Here is a 24,527-nt window from a genome sequence, read left to right as displayed (position 1 = left end):
ATGATTATATAAATCTCTTACTAACAGAAAGATACCAACATATAGCATTTAGATATTTAAAAAGAACAGATTAAAACCACATACGGAGGATGATCCTACTTCTGTAATTTTTTTTTTAAAGGTGAGTATGTTTGTTTGTATACAGACCACAAATGGATGAAAAGATGTCAGGAAGGAAATGCACCAAAATATTAAGTAATTATCTCTAGATGGTGGGATTTTGAGTGTTTCTTACTTCCTCCCTTATTTCTTTCCTTATTATCTAATTACTTTTGCACATTGTATAACTTTTATAATTATTTTTAAAAACCAATTTTAAATATTTGCTTTTTACAGCTCAATAATTACTATTTCCTTATTTATAACATGTAGTATATATTAAGGAGTTCAGAACAATTTGTTAAGGACTTAATGACACTCTAGAAATAAAGAGATACTGAATAGCCGATGATCACCAAAATTTCATGTTAAAAAATTAATGGTAATAGGATTAACACTTTTTTTTTTTTTTTTTGGCCTCTCACTGTTGTGGCCTCTCCCATTGCAGAGCACAGGCTCCGGATGCGCAGGCTCAGCGGCCATGGCTCACGGGCCCAGCCACTCCACGGCATGTGGGATCGTCCCAGACCGGGGCACGAACCCATGTCCCCTGCATCAGCAGGCGGATTCTCAACCACTGCGCCACCAGGGAAGCCTCATATATTTTTGATAGTATAAAAGCATCATCTCCTTTATTCCTCACAACTCATTCCCCATTTTTACATACTACTCTTTTCAGACCCTAATCCTTTCCAGTTCTTCCCAAGGTATTAAAAACACTTTTTATACACGTTTAGAATTTATCTTGCCCAAACACCTCCAGATCTCTGAGTTTATTATTTCTTTTACCTCTACACTATGTATTTACCACTCATCCTACTAAACTAAAAATCACTTCCCTGTCTGGCTCACTCTTCATCCTTCAAAACTCAGCTCTCATAGGCTTTCCCTGCTCTTGGAAGCTTTCCAAATCACCCGCACAGTCCTGGGTCAGTTCAGTGTCCCTCCTGGTTACCCCCACAGCATCCTGTGCACACCTGTAAAACAGAATTTATAGCCCTGTATTGTAATCTATTTCATTCTCTCACTAGATTGTAAGAAAAGGAACTGTCTTCTATCCTTACACTCCTAATTCCTGCATAGGGTTATTCAGTAAGAGTCAAATAAATGAGTGAATGATATTGCTTGTTATCTTTTTTCACTATATTTTTAATTTAGCCCAATATACTATAAATCCTTAAAGGATGGAACTTTGTCACATGTGTCTTTGCTTTAAAAAAAAGTTTTTAATTGGAAAAAAAATACTATCAGACTTAAATGTAAGACCTAAAACTACAGAACTCTTAGAAGAAAACAAAAAAGTAAATCTTTGCAACCTTAGATCAAGCAGCAGTTTCCTAGTACAAGCAACAAAAGAAAAAAAGACATAAAGTGGACATCATCAAAATTAAAACCTTTTGTGCTTCAAAGGACACCATCAAGAAAGTGAAAAGGCAATCCACAAAATGAGAGAAAATATTTGCAAATCATAAATCAGATAAGGGCCTAGCATCCAGATTACATAAAGAACTCTTACAATTCAACAACAACAAAGAATAAAAAGACAGCCCAATTAAAAAAATGGGAAAGGGATTTGAACAGACATTTCTCCAAAGACTATACACAAATGGCCAAAAAGCACGTGAAAAGATGCTCAATATCATTAGTTATTAGGGAAATACAAATCAAAACCACAATGAGATACCATTTCATACTCACTAGGATGGCTAAAATAGAAAAGACAGACAATACCAAATGCTAACAAAGGAATTGGAACCCTCACACATTGCATTTCGGAATGTAAGATGGTACAGCGGCTTTGCAAAACAGTCTGGTAGTTCATCAAAAGGTTAAATATAGAGTTTACATACAACCTTAGGTTCCACTCTTAGCAATTCCACTCTTAGGTATAGGCCCAACGATTTAAAACATATGGTCAAAAAAACATTCTACATAAATGTTCACAGCAGCATTATTTACAATAGCCAAAAAGTGGAAGCAACCCAAATAACCATCAACTGATGAATGCATAAACAAAATATGGTATATCCACACAATGGGAATATCTTCGGCCACTTACAAGACTGAGGTACTCATAAATTCTACAACATGAATGAACTCTGAAAACATTATGCTAAGTGAAAGAAGTCAGAAATAAATCACATACAGTATGATTTCAATTATATGAAATGTCCAGATTAGACAAATCCATAGAGAGAGAAGTAGATTAATGGTTGCCAGGAGCTAGGAGAATGGGGAAATAGGGAATATTGCTAATTGGTAAAGGGCTTCTTTTGGGGGTGATGAAATGTTCTAAAATTAGATACTGATAATGATTACACAACTCTGTGAATATACTAAAACCACTAGGTTGTCAAAAAATAAATTAAAAGCCTCTGCTATGATGGACCTAAATAAATATTTTACTGATGAAAAATACAATAACTTATCAATCAATCAATCAGTATCTTAGAAAGTTTATGGAAAAGTGCACCCTGACAACTGACAATAAATAATTTGCCTTCATCAATCTCTTCAATAATCATCATGGATGCTCCATAGGCAAATAGTTCTCATTACATTTATATTAGACATCTTGTTACAGATAAGAATGTTGGGGTGGGAATTAGAAAAGGACACCAATATATTAGAAACTGAAACATACTTATGTGATCTTAAGGGAGTTATTTAGTGTTTCTGGACTTCTTTTAAGGCAAGCGATTTAACAAGATATAAGATTCCATGATTTTTTTTTTTTTTTTTTTTTGACCGTGCAACATGTGGGATCTTAGTTCCCCAACCAGGGCTTGAACCTGCGCCCCTGCACTGGAAGCACAGAGTCTTAACTGCAATCACTACCTTTAAGTACATCTGGAAAGAGATTTTTAAGTTTTTAATTAAATTATGTTCTTAAAACACCAACTTTGGGCTTCCCTGGTGGCGCAGGGGTTGAGAGTCCGCCTGCCGATGCGGGGGACGCGGGTTTGTGCCCCGGTCCGGGAAGATCCCACATGCCGTGGAGCGGCTAGGCCCGTGAGCCATGGCCGCTGAGCCTGCGCGTCCGGAGCCTGTGCTCCGCGACGGGAGAGGCCACAGCAGTGAGAGGCCCGCGTAACGCAAAAAAAAAAAGAAAGAAAACACCAACTTTATGCAGATCAATATAGTAATACTAGGCAATACTAGGAAACACCAGTTCACTTTGAAGCTCCTAATCATAATCTCCACTTTAAAGTCAAATATTGTTGAGCATAGTTTGATTTATGTACTCTCTCTTTTCACTTTATATTTTTCACTTTAGAAATTCCCTCTCTCAGGGACTTCCCTGGTGGCGCAGTGGTTAAGAGTCCACCTGCCAATGCAGGGAACACGGGTTCAAGCCCTGGTGTGGGAAGATCCCACATGCCACAGAGCAACTAAGCCCGTGTGCCACAACTACTGAGCCTACAAGCCACAACTACCGAAGCCTGCAGGCCTAGAGCCTGTGCTCCGCAACAAATAGAAGCCACCACAATGAGAAGCCCGCACACTGCAACGAAGAGTAGCCCCTGCTCTCACAACTAGAGAAAGCCCATGCATAGCAACAAAGACCCAATGCAGCCAAAAATTAATTAATTAATTAATTTTTAAAAAAGAAATTCCCTCTCTCAGAAAAACAAAGTTTTAACTAAATATCTGTTGATCACGGTGCTACATGTAATAATACAAAGTTACAACCTAAGCATCAATCAACAAAGTAAACTGGTTAAACAAATAATGGCACATGTATATGGAGAAAGTCATTAAAAACATAGAACAGTGACTTTCTGAGGAAAGAAGGTCAGAAAACAGACTTTTAACCCAAACCCTCAAGAGTAACTGCATATAATTGATGCTATTATTGATGGAAGGTTTGTATATGGGAATGGTATAGATTTTCTTGAAAAGAAAACCACTGCTGAAAAAGAACATTTCATGAATTGAGACAATATCCATTACATATTGTTAAACAGAAAACACAAGTTACCAAAAATAATGTAGAATATGATCACATTCTTGAGAAAATAAAAGCATATATTTGCTCAGAAAAACATGTATAAAAATATATACTACACCATTCATAGTGTTCATCTATGAATTATTTGAATCCTTTTGCTTATCTTTAGTTTTTTCCAGCTTTGAGAATTATATAAATTTAAGGTGTACAATGTGATGATTTATGTGTATATACTGCTGATTATCACAATAGGGTAGTTAACACATCCATCATCTCACAGTTAACAATTTGTGTGTGTGTACTTATCTTTAATTTTTCTTAAACATGTTCTATTTATAAGAAGAAAATTTTAATTAAAAAAAATAAGACTCTCCTCTTTCATTTACAGGCTTAAAGTAAAATAGCCCATCATGGAATCCATTTTTCTTTCCTAATATAATAAAGTTTCTTATAATAATTAATTGTAGATGGGGAAAAAAAATTCTATCTTCCTACTGAACCTAATAAGGTTAATCCTCATTTTCAAAACTACAAGGTGACTATAATTTTTACTCAATACCTACCCTTTCTTTTTATTTGCTAATTTAAGCCTCAGGGAAATTTACTGAGGAAACCCCCTTATATTTTTGGAGAAAAAATAAACCAGTACTTTGGTGGGGACTTTTATACTCCTCATAGCAACCACATGAGATGGTAATTTATCATCATATAAATTTTACAGGTGGAGAAACTGAGATTGAGATATATTTTACCAAAATACCACAGCTAGAGAGTATTAGCCCAGATTTGAAATAAGTTTCCAGTTCCAAGGTTTCCTTATACCACAAGTGTATCTTTATATTTTTATCTTTAATTGAGAATCAGAAGTAAAAATCCCTCTCTGAGAAAGGAAAATTCAAGTGGTTCTTTAAGAAGGAATAAACTTTACTTAAATCATTTGAACCCAAAAGTACTTTGTTTATTTAAAGGCCTTTGTGACTGGAAAATGTCTTTCTGATAAAGGCACTGAATTTACCACCTCAATAAACTGGACCAAAAAGCTTAGTCAGTTGGTGTGGAGCAAGGGTCACATGTAAAATTTAATATGTCTAACTCCTGTTCTCTTACAAGCACCAAATTTCTCTGTTGTGTTTTCCTTTCATTTGTACAAAACAGACAAGGAGCCCCATAATGCAATATGGCTTTATTTAAAAGCCCATCTTTACCCATCTAAATTTTAAACCTTTATATTTACATGGATTTAAAGGTCTACAAAATTTGTATTGGTTAATTATGTAAAGTCTTTACATAGTGTGAGAGACAGTGATACTTCATTAACTGTATTTATCATTAAGCACTTTGGTAATAAGGCCCAAAATAGAGTCACTTATGCTAAGCCCCACACTAACAAACCTTGACTTAATTACAATTTTGCCCCCCCCAACCCAGAAATGGAATCTTAAAATGAGTCAGTCAGGAATCACCTGATCGGCACTAGTTAGGTAATCTGCCTGAGAGACCCCTGCCATCCCCTAAAGGAAAGCGACCTTGCCATAACCAATCTGCTTATGTGCCTAGTATAACGTCCTTGTTCCTGCTGCCTTCTGCTTATAAAAGTCTTTCATTTTGTACAGCTCCTTAGAGCTCCTTTCTGTTAAGATTGAATGCTGTCCAATTCATGAATCATTGCATAAATCCAGTAATATTTTTTAAATATACTCAGTTGAATTTTGTTTTTAAACAAGTTTGGTGGCAGTGATGGGATCCAAAGGAGACTTCTGATGACTTCGTGGATGAGAAACACAGGCATTGGTACTGTGAACCCTTTGAGTTCCGTGTCTTTCCAAGAGCCATCGGTAAGCTCCTCTTGGTTCTGAGCTCTTTTCTCTGTGTTGAGCTCCCAATCTAACTGGCTTCCCAGTCCAAGGCTTAGAGGGTCAGCTTGAGCTGCCAGACAGTTCCACCTGGAACCCGAGTCCCTAGCCCTTGGTTAGTCCACAGTGCCCATTTGTTGGGATCTACTGGTTCAGTCCAAAATTCTACTTTAGAAACTACTGACAGTTGCACTTAGAAACATCTAAGGCCTTCTCTTGGCAAGTCCACAATACCATCTCTTTGGTTACTGCTGGTGTCCACAGTTCCATTTCCTTGGTTACTGTTGGGTTCTGTTACTATGCACATGAGGTAAAGGAATAATAGATCTACTGTGAATGGGAATCTCAGAAGCCAAAGTGACAACACTGATGGGTACGGGTCAGGTACTTAAAAGTTGTTAGAGTACTCACTGCTCTAAGACACCCATGCTAGAATAAGTTGGTCATGGAACAGGTTAGATTTAACACTAGGTCACCCACCAACCTCAAGAAAATTTCTGTGCAACAAGATACACTGTAAAACATCACAAAATCCCCAACCAAGCAGCACATCCCTATCAGGTATTAATTTGCTCCAAGAGACCCAAAGTATAGGTAAAGAAATAGGATCCTCAAGTTTCAAAGGATTGAGCACATCACCTTCTGATACAACTGCTTATTTTAATTCTAAGAACTATGGTCCTGGAAGCTGTTGATATCTATAAAAATGGCAAAATCTTACTAAGACAACCTAGAATTATAATGGTCATTAAGGGGAACATTCCAACTAAACAAGATCAATCATTGAAAAAGTGCAGGGGCTTCCCTGGTGGCGCAGTGGTTGAGAGTCCGCCTGCCGATGCAGGGGACATCAGTTCGTGCCCCAGTCCGGGAAGATCCCACATGCCGCGGAGCGGCTGGGCCCGTGAGCCATGGCCGCACTAAGCCTGCGCGTCTGGAGCCTGTGCTCCGCAACAGGAGAGGCCACAACAGTGAGAGGCCCGCGTACAGCCAAAAAAAAAAAAAAAAAGTGCAGTTGAAAGCAAGGACTCCAAAGCAAACAAACAGAATGGGATACCTATTTTAATTAACATGCAGAAGCTTCCAAAAGGCTTCAAGATTCTAAAATAGCTTGGGACTTCCCTGATGGTCCAGTGGCTAAGACTCCACACTCCCAATGCAGGAAGCCCTGGGTTCAATCCCTGGTCAGGGAACTAGATCCCCCATGCTGCAACTAAGGAGCTTGCAGGCCACAACTAAAAAATCCCGTGTGCTGCAACTAAAGATCCTGCAGGCCACAACTAAGACCCAATGCAGCCAAATAAACAAATACATAAATGAATAAATATTTTAAAATAAATAAGTAAAATAGCTTCATTGAAAGACTTATAGTAAAATGCTAATGAAAAATTAAAGACACAAGAGGTACCTAAAACAGGACTACAAGACCTACGTGAGTCCTACTACTCCCCTCTATCCTACTTTACTTGAGCACTTATTCTACTAATCCTCTGTCTGAATCACCTTTCCACTCTGAAGAGACTACAAGACCATAAACAAAAGTCTCCCAGTTAGTGGCCTTACAGACACCCCCATATTTACCCTCAAAGGTGGGCCCCCATGTGGGCCTCTCTCAGGGTTGACAAGATTCTGGGGGATTTTCTGGTTATTCCCTTAAACAACCAATGGGAAACTAAAATTAAAATTAATGGAAAATCTTGCCAAATTCTGGTAGATACCAAAGGTACACTCTCTACTTTAACCCCCACTCTGAAGTCTGCAGATGGGATCCTGGGAAAATCGTCAGAACCTGGCAAAGGATGAGAATCTTACCAGAGTCAGCTCTCCTGAATATATGCTTGTAGTGCCAGAGAAAGAAAGGTAAAATTTCATGTTGTCCCTTCCTTTCCAAATCCACACTGGTTATCCACGCTGGTTATTAATCCTTTCTCTCCTAGAGACACCTATTGCCTTCTTGTGTGTCTCTTTTTTGTCCTGAGAATTGTCTAAGTCTTTCTTTCTTTCTTCCGGGTATCTTTGAGAGTGACTCAGGCTCTTGAAAAGGTAGTATATTTTGCACCCTCTTTGGAGATGCCTCTTGAGTCCAAGGGGTTGTCCAACACTGCCAGGAATATTTACTGTTAGTCCCAATTGAAACCTGATAAGATATTTGAAAGGATTTTTTTAAAGTAGCTCTGGGTCAGAAGTTGGCCAAATTGTAAGCGATATTCAAAACCTGACAGGAACTTTCTTTTAGGCCTTCTCCCCTAAGCTGAAATGAAAGGAAACTATATCCCCAGAGTGGGGAAAACTACTCCAAAGACAAATAGGTCTAGATCTAGAACACAGGAATCTTTTGATTTCTATCTTAGTTGAAGATCTTCTCCCTGACATAAAGAAGCAAACTGAAAATAATGCAGTCAGATGGGAGGGTCAGCCCTTTGAAGTCATTTTGGTTGCAACTCAATTCTTCAAGGAATTAAAAATAACTGTCCTCGTCTTATAAATGCAGCTCTAGAAGAAATTCAAAAGCTACCTATCCTTTTTAACCAATCCCAAAACCTCCCCTATTCATCTCAAAAGGTTTATAGGTATTATTAACATTCTGGCCTTAGGAAACATAAGTCCTTCTAGGAGGAACTTTCATTCTTTCTCTGTGCCTTCAAGATATAAATGTTCTGCCTGGTCTTCCCTAGAAACTGAAGGCCCTATCTTTGAAATGCGAACTTCAGGGAGGTAGTTCTTATCAGAAGGAAAGAAAAAAAGGGGGTGAAATGTTATCTGGAAACTAGGTGAATGAAAAATCATAAGTGTCTTCTCCACAAATATTAGTGAAAAGTTCAAGCATCTGAGCAGGTAACCTTAACTTATTCCATCTGCCAGAAACACAATTTGGACCCAACTGTTCTTTTATAATCTACTGATTTTTGCATATCATACCTATCTCATAGCTAAAATGTTGGAATGGAAGCTACAAGATCTGTTTGCAGTCTGAATGTTTATGAATGTCCACGCATGTATGTTATAGATGGGTGATATTTTCCTACCTTCAGATGATACTGCCAGATTTAATTTGTAAAAAGCTCTATTTAATTGGCTTAAAAACAAACAAGTGCTATGCAAATCAAGCATGCGTTCAGAAATTTAAAAACCCACTTTTTTCAAGTTCATGTGATCTAGAATAAATCTTTAGTAAATAAAAGCCAGTGTAAGTTTGTTGGTTTAATTAGAATAGGCAAGTCCTTAGAGTTATCAACATTAAATATAAAACTTACTCTACAAAAAAAAAAAAAAAAATTACTCTACAAAGGTGTACCAAAAGTCAAGCTCATGTTATCTGTTACAGAATTTGTCAGCAAGAAAGGTAACTTAAGATGATAGTTAGCTGTTAATGTCTCATGAAATTCTCATGAGTAATCTAAACTTGTTAAGAACAAGTGACATAAATAGATGTAAGTTTGTAAATAAACTTCAAAAATAATTGTGCTTTATGGTATATGTACTTAAAAATAGTTTCCAAAATCTTTTCAGTAACTAACACATTGTAAAGCAACTATACTTCAATAAAAATTAATATAAATAAATAAATAAAAATCTCTTTGGTTACTTGAAACCTTAAAGATATACTGAGATAAGTTAAATGATGGAGATTCATTGAATAGCTAGACCATTTCCAAATAAGATAAAATACTAAAACATTAGTTATTGAACATAGGTTTACCAAATTTGGGCTTCCTTTCATAGAGGAACTAAAAATATTTGGGTCTTTTATTAAAAATATTTTGTGTTACATTGTAAAATTTAATATGAGGAGGAATATGCTTAAGAAATTATGAAATGTATTCATAAATTTGCCAGTAACAGTTCACAATTGTTTACTTCTTAATTTTCACTGGAAATCAGGTTTCTAAGGATTAAAAATTCTAATATAAGTAATTAAAATGACTAGAAATAATAAGGGAAACATCTCTGTATGCAAGGAAAGTAGGATGTGTGTTTTCAAAAAGAAAATGTATGAGAAAAGGAGATGTATTTTGGTTAAAAGAAGGTAATGTTGTCCTAAAGTATAGATGGTTATTTCAGAATGGGAAAGAAAAGAAAAAGGGACAAATTATGGACACAAAAAGTTGAGGAGAGAGGGAGACAGACAAAGAGAGAGAACAGGAATCTTGTGTGGTCAAACTGGCTAAAAATTGAATTATTATTATAACAGTTTTTAAAATAAGCTTTAATACCTATACTGTACTTATATAAAACGAAAACTTAATTTTCTTTCATCTGCTCAAATTCTCTTTCATCTGCCTAGAAAGTAACAATTTTGTGTTTTATCAAAATAATTTCCTGTGCTTCGTGTTATCTTTATCACCAGGTCTTTGATTACTTGAAAAAACCTAGTTTTCTCAATATTAAAGTTTTGCTCAGAACTATGTAGTCTTCTGTATTTGCCTTTGAAATCCTTAATTGTCACTTTGGTTAAATGGATAATTAATTATTGTTTCATAATGATCTGTGATCTTTTTTAGTCAAGTGTTCAAAACCTTTTGATATTTTGACAAACTTCCCAATATTGAATTCTAAATGAAGTCTTTTTGACCTCCAACTAACTTTGGGATTTTCCAGAGGGCCCCTGGAAATTTGTTCTCTCTCCTCATAAAAAGAGAGATATTAAACTAGTTAGGCTTATTTGATATGTTAAATTACATGGGAAGCATTGTCAAGTAAGAAGTAATGCTAAACTTTGTATCAAGATACGTGTTCTAGAAATTGTATGAAATTCCTAGAAACCTGATATGCCCTGGTAGAATATTATTAGTTGTAAGATTATAATTCTAGTTATAATCTTAAAATGTTTTATGTCACAGAAATAACCAAATTTCCTTGTCAATAATGAACTCTCATCAGATCTTTAGCAATGGACATTTTTAAGTCTTTTGTCATTTACAGACAGTTATTGTTTTACTCTGATGCTTTTGCAAAAGTGAGACTCACGGAAAGGACGCTACCAAGAACTCTTTACCGCTGACACCACTGTAAATTATAAGGTGTAAAACCTTGGGTACATATTTTACAACTGAAGAAGGTTCCACGTGGCACCTTGTCCTGTGCAAATGCTGGAGGCTTCGAAATCAAAATGACTAGGGAACGAAGTAGCCAACATCTATGTAGACTGCTTCCTCCTAAAATGTCAGATCAGGAAAGTTTCTTTCCATTCCTCCTTCCCTCTCTGACCATACTTTTCCTAATTCTTACACCATGAAGGTATTTATGATTCTTTTGTACACTTCTTACCATGCTCTGGCCTGGAAATAAAATGCCATTGTCTACATACCCCAGGCCACTGCAATCCAACTTCCAAATGACTGTTGAATTTGCCATGATTCTGGTGATCCTATAGTTCTGCCTGTCACAAAATTCTCCCTGATGTCCAATGCCTCAATTTCTTGGAACAAACTCAGTCCCCCTCTATCATGTCATACTCCCTAAATTTGGGGGTTTATTTCCCTGTCTCTGGTTAAACCCCCCCTTTGTAAAGAGCCTAAATACAGGGAAACCTGTATTTAGGCTCTTTACAAAGAAAGGGACACAAGGGAAGGTAACCAGAATAAAAATGCCTGTGTGGTCTACAGAAACCTTAAATTTTAAATTATCAGGAGGCATTCATGATTCAAATTCGCTTCCTTTGGCAGATCCCTCCTCCCTTGGCTAGGGAGTAAGTGCAAATGAGGCTATGATCAAGAACGTCTCCTTAACTGTTAAAGATACTGCAAAAACTACTGCTAAAGCAACAGCGGCCCAACAAAAATCTCTAGACTCTCTGGCCAGGTTGTTCCTGATAACAGGATAACCCTTGATTATCTTTTAACTGAGGAAGGAGGTATCTATGACATGGCCAAACACCACTTACTGGACTTGGATTGACACTTCTGGGAAAATTGAGACCCAGCTACATAAGATCACTAAACAAGCCAGTTGTCTTAAGAAAGTTACTTATTTAACAGAGTCTTTCTTTGACTTATTTGATTCTGATTGGTTTGGGTCTTGGGGACCATGGGTCTGGAGTACACTCCAGACATTGGGAATTATCCTGCTTATATAAATAACTATAGTAGTCTCCCTGGAACACTGTATTCTCTCAAAAGTTTTAAATACATGTTTGCAGCCACTACAGCAAGTAAATGATCTCCTTAGCTACGACCAGAATGTCAGAAAAGGAACAAAGAGGGAATTCCCTGGTGGTCCAGTGGTTAGGACTCCGCACTTTCACTGCTGAGGGCCTGGGTTCAATCCCTGGTGAGGGAACTAAGATCCCACAAGCCGCAAGGCACGGCCATGGAAAAAGAAAAGTGTTAGTCTTTGCTAACTGACATTTCTAATGGTCCCTTTCCCCCTTCAGCGATCCCTTATACTAGTGCATCTGCCTATCCTGACTGACCTCTGTTGCGCCCTTCTTGATAGCTGTTTGAGTAAGAACATTTTTAAAGAATTATAACCAGCTTTTACAAATTTAGGAAAGTGTAAACCAGAGATTTTGTTTCAATCCTTCCAACTATATTATAAACACAGGAGCCTCAAATTTGCAGCTAGCACAGGATCAGACACAAAGTAGAATTCAGTAAGTTATTATATTGATTATAATTCCCTACACATTGATAAGTAAAATATAATTTCTCTATGAGTGAAAACAGAAAATGTTCCCATTGTCTTGGTCTAGCACTCAGATTATAAGAAAAAGAAGGAAAAGCTAAAAAAAGAACCAAAAAATCACTAAAGAACTGCTTATAATGGTGAAACATCAGAAACAACCTAAATATAAATAGGGAATTTATTTATTTTATTAAAACAATGCCTTGTTGAATTCAGGCAGACTCCTGAATCCAGTTCTTGCTGAATAAAAGAATAGCAACCCCAACTGAAGACCAAATTGGTAATCTAGAAAATTAAATAAAAGAAATCGTCCAGAATGGAGATGGGAAGAAGTTGAAAATTTTGAGAATGAATTTGAGACAGGGAATATAGTGCATAAAAAGGTCAACATTTCTTAATAAGCAACCTGAAGAAGAGAACAAAAGAGGTAACAGAAGAAGAACTAAATAACAGGAGATAAAAATTGCCCTAAACCAAAGACAAAAGAAAGGGCCCACTTAAAAGATCCGTAAGAAACTGGCAGGATTGGAAATGGGAAGTGAAGGCATGAAGGTAGGAGGAATGCTACTAAAGCTATTGAATACCACCTTTTAACTTTTGAAGTTGAAGTTATGTTCATAGATCATCTATTCAAAAAATAAATAATGTGTAAAAGACACAAGAAACAAAGCTAGATAAATGAAGGGAAAAAAAAAAAAAAGACTTACACTTTCAAGACAGACTTTGGTGAAACTTTAGAATGCACGGATCAAGTGAAAACTCCTAAGAGTTCCACAGAGGAAAAAAACAAGTTTCCAGAAAGAAACTTCCAATGAGCAACAAGAAATGCCAGAAGCCATGAAGCAATAGTTTTGGGTTCTGAGAAAAAATATATTCTTAATATAGAATTCTATATTCAGCCCAACTATCAATCAAGTATGAGGACAAAAAACACTATCAGACATGCAAGAACTCAGAAAATCTACACATCCTATATGAAAAAGCTACTTAAAAAGATATCCTCAACTAACCAACAACAACAAAAAAGAATCCAAGTAAAACCAACCATGGGATATAAAGAAATCTGCTAGCTGAGTATGACCCAGAAGACTTGAAAAAAGGGCAAAATAAAGAAAATCCATTGGGCATTAATACCTGGAGGACTGTTTCAAGCAGCACTTATTTGGTACACAAGCCTACATTTCCTTCTCTATGGGTCTCGATATACTAATTCATTCAGCAATAAATAATTTCATAATCATAATATTTTAAAGCTGCTGAATGGCTTCCAGTGTTCACTTTTTTAAATCAACCCATAGACAAAAAGCAATGGATAAACTAGAAAGCTATAAAAATTATACTTTAAAAATCAGGAGATAGAGAAAAAGAACAGGAAAAAAATTTGTTACTTTCCTTAACATTCACACGAGGAAGACCACAGATAATATCTGAATTGACAAACCAAGAAAAAGAAATTTAAGTTTATAGCTTAAAGTCATAAAAGTAATCACCACCAAAAAAATTTAAATAACAAAGATAAAAAATTTGAAGGTTGAGATGGGAAAACGGAAAACAGGGGATAGTGAAATCTCTCAAAATTGCTCAGCTTTTCTAATGGAAAGTCAACAGAAACTGCCTAAAGTTGATAAATCAAGACAGAATTATACGTATGCTACTTAAAGTTATAATGGTAAGCAGCAGCAAAACTTAAAACGGAAACAGTTAACACTGGTTATCTCTGAGAAGTGAAGGGGGCTTGGGAGTGGGCAGTGAGAAGGAAGTACTGTTGGAGTTTTTTAATCATGTGCAACTATTATTTGATAAATTTTTATTTATTTATTTATTTTTGGCTGCATTGGGTCTTCATTGCTGCATGCAGGCTTTCTCTAGTTGTGGCGAGCAGGGGCTACTCTTCATTGCAGTGGCTTCTCTTGTGGCGGAGCACGGGCTCTGGGAGCACAGACTTCAGCAGTTGTGGCACGACAGCTCGGTAGTTGTGGCTCGCGGGTTCTAGAGTACAGGCTCATTAGTTGTAGCGCATGGACTTAGTTGCTCTGTGGCATGTGGGCTCTTCCCGGACCAGGGATCAAACCCATGTCCCCTGCCTTGGCAGGTGGATTCTTAACCACTGCACCACCAGGGAAGTCCAATTTGATAAATATTAATAGCATAAAAATAAAAATATTTCCACTTTGATACAAATTATAAAGATGAAAAGATTGCTGAGAACTTAGTTAATAGAACTTTGGATTTCTAAATTACACAAGCTCAAATTACATATAAATTTCCAGAAGAAAGGAAGGTCACAAACAGTTTTATAATTTGCACCAAAATCCAAAACAATAGGATTCACTCAGGTTTAAGTCACTCTTAAAATGCAAATATAATTAGGGACTTCCCTGGTGGCGCAGTGGTTAAGAATCCACCTGCCAATAAGCAAATAAGCCCATGTGCCACAACTACTGAGCCTGTGCTCTAAAACCCACGAGCTACAACTACTAAGCCCGCATGTCACAACTGAAGCCTGCACGCCTAGAGCTCATGCTCTGCAACAAGAGAAGTCACCGCAGTGTGAAGCCCACGCATCACAAGGAAGAGTAGCCCCCGCTCGCTGCAACTAGAGAAAGCCTGCACACAGCAACAAAGACCCAATGCAGCCAAAAATAAGTTACTTACTTAATTTTTTTTTAATGCAAATATAATTGTAAAAGGGAAAGGGAAAAAGGAAACTAACTTTTGTAAAAAGCAACAATAGTTTGTGCCTCAAACTGCTTAGGTCTCTCACCAATGAGCTTATTTAAAATCATAACTAAAATAACTTTTCTACAGAAAGATGCAACTAACCCACCTATGAGGTGAAAGTTTTACCTTATTTTTCCAGCAGCCATAGACTTACCTTTCTGTCCAAATGTAAATATCTATAGATATCTGCAAAAGTTTGCCATGACAGGGCTTTGGTCTGTGATCACAGAACAAAACAAAGTTAGCTGGCTTACCTGGTAATTAAATCCATATGCTGATCACGTTCATCTTAGTAACTGAGATCAACCAGAAAGTCTCACTGAAATAATATTTTTAAATAGAAAATATACAAGTTCAAAGCCTCTGTAAGGAGGGTATATTTTTCCTTTAGAAAGGCTGACTCAATTAGAAATTAAAAGTATTTTATAAGGACATAAATTATTTGAGGACTTTACAGGTTATTTCTCTTTGATCCATCACTCACTTCTGTATAAGAACTCACACCCTCAATAAAAAACTACTGCTGCACACTTGTATCTTGAATTACATCCTGTCCTCTCTCTCGAGATTCTTTTATCCTGCACAATGCATGCTCAAAATGGCTATTACAGGAAGTGTTGGACTATCAGCTATTTATAAATGGACAAAAACCTTTAAATAGCTCTGTTAGCTACCTCTTTATGGTTCTAGACCTTAAAAACTACCTGTTTTCAAAGACATAGTCATGCTGGTAATTCAAAATGTTCAAAGTGTCCTTTTATTTTGGAATCCAAAGCTGCACTAAATTATATAGTCACAATATCACAAGATAACAAACAAGCTGATCTTTAAAAACACATTAGTCGAATACTCTTAGTCTAATCATTTACCACCAAGAAAATTCCAAATTGCAATATATTGCCTTCAAGCCTTCTATATTGATGTCTAACCCACACTACACTACTTCAGAATTTTGCAAAAGACACAATTTAACACCACATATTAACTTTTTATCCAGTATATCCAGTTCAAAAATATAGTACACAAAAGTAAAAATTCTTAATTCATCAATATTGATATCCATTGTACTGAAAAAGAAAACCCTTTCCATTGATCTACTTTTTTCCTATCTAAAACTGACATGTCTTTCCCATGCTGCTAAAACAGTAACTTGCATTTCCTATGCAAACTAATAATTTAGAACTCATTTTGTATGTATTAATAATTATTATTTTTAAAGTCTTAACATTTCTCTTCCTTATTCTCAGCCCTCCTGTCTCCAGTCTTTAGAGATTTATATCGGGTACATCACCATATTTGCAGATCATTTCAAGGCATTACTTCCAAAAGTAAGCAGCTTTTAGAAACTTAACTTACAGGGATACTAATATGCACAAAATACTGTACCTACTAAGGATATTCACCACAGTGTACTTGCAAAAGACTGGAGACAGCCTAAATGTCCATCAAGAGGGATAGTTAAATGTATGTAAGTACAATGTAATATAATGAAACTATTATAAGGAACTAGGCATCACTGTACATAAGATATGTAATGATCTTCAAGGTTATATACAAGGTTAAAAAATATACAGCAGGAACAGTACAGCACACTACCATTTATCATTAAACACACACACCTCCGAGAAAATCTCTCTAAAAAGGAAAACCAAGAATGGTTGCCTCTAGAAAGGGAAAAGGGTGACTGGGAAAGGGAAGGCTTACAGTATGTTGTATAATCTTTTTTTGTTGGTTTTTTTTTTTGCCATTGAAGAATTTATTGAAGCATCAGAATACTCGGAACAAACACATTGAATGTATCACAAATTACAGATTTGGCAAAACATGGAGGGTGGCAACCAGATTATATAAGCTTTTTTATGCACACACATTTACTACTTACTAAACACATATGCTCTTTTTGTAAAATGAAATACTTTTTTTTGAATAGTAATCAAATATCCTTGATAGATTCCATTCACAAATTGACAGCTTTTCAGTTCAAGTATTAGTTTGCTTTATCAAACTACTTCAGCCTCAAATTTTCTATTACTTGAAAGAAAAAATACAAACTTTCCTATTTCATTTGTCCACACCATCAGTTATACGTTTTTATTAAAAGGTCACTTCATGGATTTACGAATTGTGTTGCTAAGCCGCTTGTTCCAAAAAACTCTAAACCTGAGAAGTCCAATATCACAGCTACTAGCCAGTTTCTCGGTCACACTAACTGCATTTCTTGAGCCACATGTGGCTAGTGGCTGCCATACTGGACAGCACAGATGCATTTTCATCATTGCAGAAAGTCCTACTGGACATCACTGCACTACACTAAGGGCTGGCAAACTAAAGCCTGTGAACCAAATACAGCCCAACACCTTTTTTTTTTTTTTCCTCCTGGAACACATTCTAATTTGTATTCATTTATACATTGTCTGTGGATACTTTGGCACTACTACGACAGATTCAAGTAATTGTGACATAGATGGTAGGTATGGCCCACAAAACCTGAAATATTTCGTTTCTGCCTCTTTACAGAAAAAGTTTGTCAGCCAGTGCTCTAGACAATCAGATTTCATTGAAAAGAACATTCCCCTGGGCTCCAAAAACAAAGTTCTGAAGGCTTGCAGTGCATAAAGAACCAATTAAACAAGCTGATGTCCACTTGATTTACTAAGTGATAAAAGTATTTAGGTTTTTTTAACATGAATCCATAATACCAGAAAATTTCCTAAAATATGTTTGAATGCTGACGTTTTCTAAGCATCTCTATAACATCGCTAGTAAAGCACAGAAGACAGATTACTACAGTCTAGCAATTTTAGAAGAACTGGCCTAAGAAGAAAAAAAGTGCTTAATAATTCAAAAAATTACCCATGTTACTTATCAAACTATTACAAGAAGTGTATCAACTGTCTTGAAAAGCAGCACATTATTTCTTACAGAAAAAATTACACTAGACCTAGTTAATGTTACATAAATATTTACATTGAACTGCTTATCTCATGTAGCATCCCCATATTTCAGGCTTTCAAAACAATTACTGAAAACACCAGTTAAGTATGTTTACCAGAACAAATATACATATGTTTTCCAATTTAGGGCATTTTTTTTTAATTCAATACAATTTTTGAGTGTGCTTACATACCCAACCCTGTACAAGTTGCTGGAAACAGGATGATGATGATCCATTTGTAGTTAATAGTTTATGGAGCAGACTAGTATCACAGTGATATTATACACATAAGAACAAGAGGGGCAGAAGCACAGATAATGAGTACACTGGGTAACTAAGAGAAGACTTCTAGAAGAAAAGCTATTTGAATTGGGTATTGAAGTGGGAGCAGGACTTTCCCAGGTTTGTGGGAGGGGGAAGGAAGAAAGGAATGGCAGAGCAACACCATTCTGGTTTGAGTGCAGAAAAAGAAAATGAGACATGAAAAGGACTTAGCAAATCCTAGGGAAAAAATGAGCAGTTGAATGCTACAGAAGCATATGGCTTGAACACACTGGGAAAAAAGGAGGGAGGTGGTGGCAGGCGTAAAGGCTGTAAAGACTAAAGACTTTAAGATCCAAATGCAAATGGCTTTACACGCCAAACTAGGGAATTAAGATCTGATGTAACCGTATGAGCCACAGAGAATATACAGCTTTACAAGAAGAGATATGACATGATTGATTTTATTTTGTTAACACTGGCAGCAACTTGGATCTTGGACTACAGTGAGGGAAGACTAATGGCAGAGACCAATTCGGCTATTATGCAAATCAGAGATGATGGCCAAAAGTAATGAGACTGAAGATGAAGAGAAACCAGATAAAGAGAAGCAACTGCATGTGGTAGAATCTCCAGGCCTGAACTCCTATGTTTTTAAAATGCCCCTGATATGTGATACTTTCCCTTTTCCATATTTTTCAGTACAGATATAGTACCCTTTGCATGGAAGAAGTTTATACAATAAGATTGTCAAAAGTGGAAGCAATGTGGTCTTTTTTGTTTTTTCTCCCAAGGTATTAGGAGGGAAAACACATTAGGAAATACAAGAGCTCAAGAGTCAAGAGATCTGGATTACAGGCTTGTCTTTGCCAAGACTATGGGCATGACAACCTCTAAAAGCTCTGGTTTTCTAATTTGTAAAAAGAAGAAATTAGACTAGATGATATGAAACTCTTGAAAGCTCTAAAATACTATGATCACAGTGATACATCTTTAATCTTTGGGAGGTCTCCAAAAAAATGCAAATACAATTATCTATTTTAACTACGAACAAAATGTGAAAAACCCGTTAAAAACATACTACACTTATTGTGAAGGATTCATGACAGACATTAAAACATGTAGTTACCAACTACTTCTCATCTGAAACCCTAAGGCAAAACTGAAACTCAGTAAGGTAACTCTGTCAGCCATTTCACTTTCAATTACTATATTTCAAAATAACTCCAAAAAGCAGCATTCTTTTATTGGAGTGGTTCAAAAGACTAAATGAATGTCTGCAAAGTTGAATGGTAGTATTGTTGGGTACAACAGTTTTCAGACATAACACTAGTCTATGGAATCATGTTTGCCTGAACCTCTTATTCACAAAAGAACTTTTTAACAATATTCCTTTATCAATCAAAACAAGAAGTGTTTCAAACTTGATAAATATGGTCTTGAGATTTGTAACCATACTGTTATGTGACTTTTTCCTAATGTTGAAAACTGTATTACAAATTCTTGCTCATAAAAAGTCTAGAAATATTCTAAACTGGTTTCTCTTCAAGAATAACTTCTAAGCCTGATTTTTTATTTAAAAAAAAAAGGATAGCTGGGTCAAAAGACCCCCTTCCTTCAAAACAAAAAGATGGAACAAATAACATTGCTATTAAAGGTGAAAAACCCAGATGTAAATCTTGCATTTCCAGTCCATTATAAATTTATGTAGCATAATTAATACAGCCTAAGTTAAAGTCATATTTCAAGGGAAACAATATTCTAAGGTTCTGTGAACTCTAGTATTAAACTATAAGCAGAGGCTTTTCTAATGATGTTTTATGTTACATTACTTCTTCCAGTGTTTCTTCTAGAGACCTGAACAATTTTGGGATTATATGCTACATTACATACACCAGAATAGTTCCTCTTTAAGGTACTCACGTGATTTCTCTCTTGCTCCCTAAAATAGCATTATACATCTGAGTTAACCAAAATAAATTCTGGAAAGAGCTATACTGTAATTTACTATGATCTGAGTGTAAAATCCTTTACTATGCGAATCTGTATCAGTTTAGAACCATTACTAAAAACTTTCTGTTCTTTCAAATCACCGGTATCAATGAACATAAAACTAATCCTGCTACCAACCCACAAGAGACGTGGGTGTTTACTATAAAGCCTTAAATCTCAACTAGACTCTTGGTCCAAGAAAAAAAAACTTTATACTGATTTTTCTTACATGTAATTTAGTGATTTAAAGTAATGCTTTCAGATCCTGAAAGTTTTTTTTAAAAGCATATATTTTGAAGATATACAAACTGATCTTACTCTACTAAAGAAGCTTTATTAATTCTAATTAAACAAATTTCACTCAAGAAGGAAGTGTATTCAAATCAAGAATTTTATTAGAGGGGAAAATATTCAAAGAACAAATATAAGCGGGAATTAAATTATCTGTTCTTTGTTGTAGCCCGTGCTATCCAAATACAATTCAGAAGCAGAATTTAGCTTTTCTTAAAAGCTGCTTGCTAAAAAAAAAACAAAAAAAAACTTTTTTTAGAAACAAAATTAAAATACATTTTTAAAATTCCAGTCCAAATATATTACAAAGTTAGCATGAGGAGTATGAAAAACACCGCCTCTGATTTGTTTTGTAATGCCAGTGCCGAAATAGGAAAGCTAGATGTGCTTTCTCCAAATATATCTGATAAGATTCCCACAGGAACACCAATATAACAAGTAAAGTGGATATTCCAAAGACAAAACACAAGTTAATTATAGTACTTCACATTCCAAGACACTCATCCAAGGACACCTGGCAATTAACTAAGGAATTACGAGAAAAGTTTACAAACAACTGAGTACTATGGGGTCCGTTCACTTACAACAAGAGAAAAAATTATTTGTAATAATAATAATCCTTTACACTTGTAAAGTACCTTGTAGTTTTCACCATGCGCGCGCACGCGCGCGCGCACACATACACAAACCCCCCTACCTACTTTGGTCCTAGAGTTCATCAATCAACCCAGAGAGTGTGCAGAACGATAAGCAGCACTTCAGGTCTTACTAATATCACTGTGGCTGATATTCAATTCATTCAGAAATGTTTCGCTATGATGCTAAAAACTCATCCACATAGTTTGATCGTCTTTAAAGTTTAAGCGGGATACGCAGATGTTCCCGGGCTCCCTAACGCTGGGGAAGGGGAACTCCTGCCAGGATGGGCCCTGAGGTGACGAATGGTTTTAACCCATCCTTCGCAGGCAGAGAACTGGTTCCACCTGTCCTGGAGTACGAGCCGTGTGCCCTCCAGTACGAAGGATAGGCATTCTCAATACAACGTCCAACTCTCCTTCTCCTATGAGAACAATCAGTAAGGGCTTCCTAAGGGGTTCCTACAATTCTCCCTCAACTCCCAGGAAGACAAAGGTTCAGACCCACTGTGTTACTCGAATTCCGTTCTGGATAATCTAGGTGCCCCATAAACCTCAGCACGCAGTCATTTGGCAGAGGATGGAGGGGAGGACCTAAGAATACCCAAGGTGCGGGGAAAGGAGCTACCAGAGCAAACTCTGAAGTTCTGCGAGCAAAACGCGGTTAATCTCTCAGAAGGTCCTACATTCGAGGGAAGGTGCGGAACTGAGAACGTGAGAAATCGAAATCGGAGGCAGGCGAAGCGGCGTGGAGAAGTGGCCGGGTATACGACTGGGACTGAGAGACTGCGCGGAGGGGCCATCGGGTTGGCTGGCCCCAAGGGCGAAGGTGCCCAACAGCTCAGATCCGTGAGGCTGGCGAGGACCCAGACGCACGGCCGGCCGACGGACTCCTCGGCTAGGTTTCAAACCGCCGCCCCCGGGAGGCGCTCAGCCGATTGGAAGTTCCACCACGACCGTCACCAGCCCAAGGCCGGAGCGGCAACTCCTCGGCAGAGCTCTCCCAGCCCTCCGCGTCTCCCCTGGAGACCAGACACCCACAAACTCCACCTCCCACCGAGGTCCCAACTCGAGTCCCGCCGCCAGCTCCATGCACGCAGAGGGCGCCCCGCAGGACCGGACCTACGCCCCCCGACCGGGCTGCGCCGCGGGAGTTCAAGGGGTGCGACGGGGCCGCGCGGGGGGCGAGCAGAACCCACGTCCCTCAGAGTCTGCCCCGGGACGCGGCCCCGCGACCACCTCCGCCTCGCCCCCCCGGCACGGCCCGACCCGGCTCCGACCCACCCATCCCGCGCGGTCGCGGGCAGAGCTAGGACCCGAGCAAGCCTACTCCCCCCCGCCCCTGCTCTTACCCATCTTTTCGCCTCGCCTTGTAGACGTGCCCGTAGGTGCCGCGTCCCACTTTGCACCCTTCGTACTCAAACAAATCCTCCACCCGCTCCCGCTCCGCCGCCAGCTTCGCCTTGAAATCATAATCCATTGTCTGCTTTCCCCATAGAGGCACCGGAACGCGGGGGCCGCCGCCGCTCAGTCCCTCCTCCTCCTCCCCCCGCGACCGCCGCTCCACTTCTCGGGCCACCTCTCGGGCGCGCGCGCGCGCCGCCCGCCGCCCTGCAATCCGCCTTCAGCAAGGGACTCCTCGGCGGCCGCGGCAACCACCTCCTCCACCTCCTCCTCCTCCTCCGCGGCAGCGGCGGCGGCAGCTCCCGCAGGAACCCCCAGTCCCGCCTCCCCCCTTCATTTCCTTGTTTTGGAACCTGGTGGGCCGCGCCGCGGCTTCCTCGAGCTCATTAACGAACCAGCCCGCCCGCCCCGAGATCGCGGAGACTCCTGGGAAATGTAGTTCCTCGGGCCTCAAGAATGGCTTGAGTTTTGCGGCTGAAGGAAATACAACTCCCAGGCTGCCGTGGGCCACTACAGCCCCACCTTCACAAGGCGTGCACGCCTGCGCACTGAGACCGCCCCCCCTCAGGTAGCGTTGGACTACCACCAGTTCTTGTTAAGGTAGAAAGTGCAAAGTTGTGGTGTGCTTTCTGCGAGTTTGTGGGAGCTGGTGGAAAGAAGGCGCTTGTTCTGGTGCAAGGAAGGTACTCTATTATAATTGCCCCCGTGCGAGAAGGAGAGTGGAAAGTGTTTAACAAGTGCCTTGCCCAGGAGCTTGTTCCAGTGGTTTACGAGGGAAGGACTGTGGTTAGGGCAGTTGTACTGAAGATTGTTGTTTGTTTTTTTGTAGCAATTGTCCCGCCTCTTACCCCGCCCCCATCCAGCCGCTCATTGGCGGAGAAGAGAGAATGACGTCCTCGTTGGTGCGTGGGTATCCCCAGGCTTTGGCTTCTTTCCGACTCTTGATTGGTAATTGGATGTGCTAGGTTCTTCCTGATAGGATAATCTTTTTTCTTTACGATGCAAAAACCGTATTTCAAAAGCTGAACATTCAGCGGTTTCCTACTTCTAGCATCGGCCAGAGAACATGTAACTTCTGCGCCCTAGTCAGCCAATCATCCTTTTCTTGGCGCTCTAGTGATGGTCTCCTCTTACCATATGTGATTCCCACAGCCAAGCTTTTGGCCATCTGTCTAAGGACAATTAAGGTGCCTGCGGAACGCAGCGTTTTGAAAACAATCATTTGGGTTGGCTTGTAAAGGGATTTTTACGGTTTATGCATAATGGTGTCGTTGTCCTAGAATGTTTAAGAAAGTCTCCTTTATCAAGGTGAACGTTGATTCATTATTGCATGCATAAAACGTAGCAAATGTTTGGGATGCAATCTTAAACATGGTTGGTGCTAGGATGGGACTTACACACCACATTCAGTGGGAGCATAGAGCAGGAAATAGTCAATTCTACCTGAAGTGGTAAGGAAAGTTAATAGTAGTGACCCGCCTGCTAGGTTTTGGAAGAAACCTGGAAAACTAGAGAGAGGCGTGGGGGTGGGGTGGGGGGAATTGTTTACTTACTACAACAATGTTTCCTGGGAAACTTCCTCAGATCTTGAAGTAAATCATGAAGTATCTGAGTTTCTGTTATTTCCAAGCACTATGATAAGTGCTGGAGATACCAGATGAAAATTGGTCTTTTCCATCAGGGACTAAAATGTATTGAAAAAATAAACATGCAAACAAATTAAAAACTATGTGGGTACAAAGAGCAATAGTAGAATAGGA

General features: G+C 38.3%; 1 protein-coding gene across 4 annotated transcripts in view; it reads right to left on the bottom strand.

The window, feature by feature from the left end:
- CDK19 (cyclin dependent kinase 19) overlaps window positions 1-23,002 on the bottom strand; it is a 178,058-nt gene extending 155,056 nt beyond the window's left edge. For 3 of the 4 annotated variants that reach the window (XM_060030087.1, XM_060030089.1, XM_060030090.1), the window contains exon 1: window positions 22,716-23,002. In XM_060030087.1, coding sequence (XP_059886070.1) covers window positions 22,716-22,843 — 128 coding nt within the window. In that variant the 5' untranslated portion in view covers window positions 22,844-23,002. The remainder of the gene's footprint in view (window positions 1-22,715) is intronic. The other variant, XM_060030088.1, reaches the window with a different exon arrangement.
- Between the last annotated feature and the right edge of the window lie 1,525 nt (window positions 23,003-24,527).

This window comes from Delphinus delphis, chromosome 14 (assembly GCF_949987515.2).
Source record: "Delphinus delphis chromosome 14, mDelDel1.2, whole genome shotgun sequence".
Lineage (NCBI taxonomy): Eukaryota > Metazoa > Chordata > Mammalia > Artiodactyla > Delphinidae > Delphinus > Delphinus delphis.
Note: the sequence above shows the minus strand (reverse complement) of the source record. Positions and strands in the feature narration are given on the sequence as shown.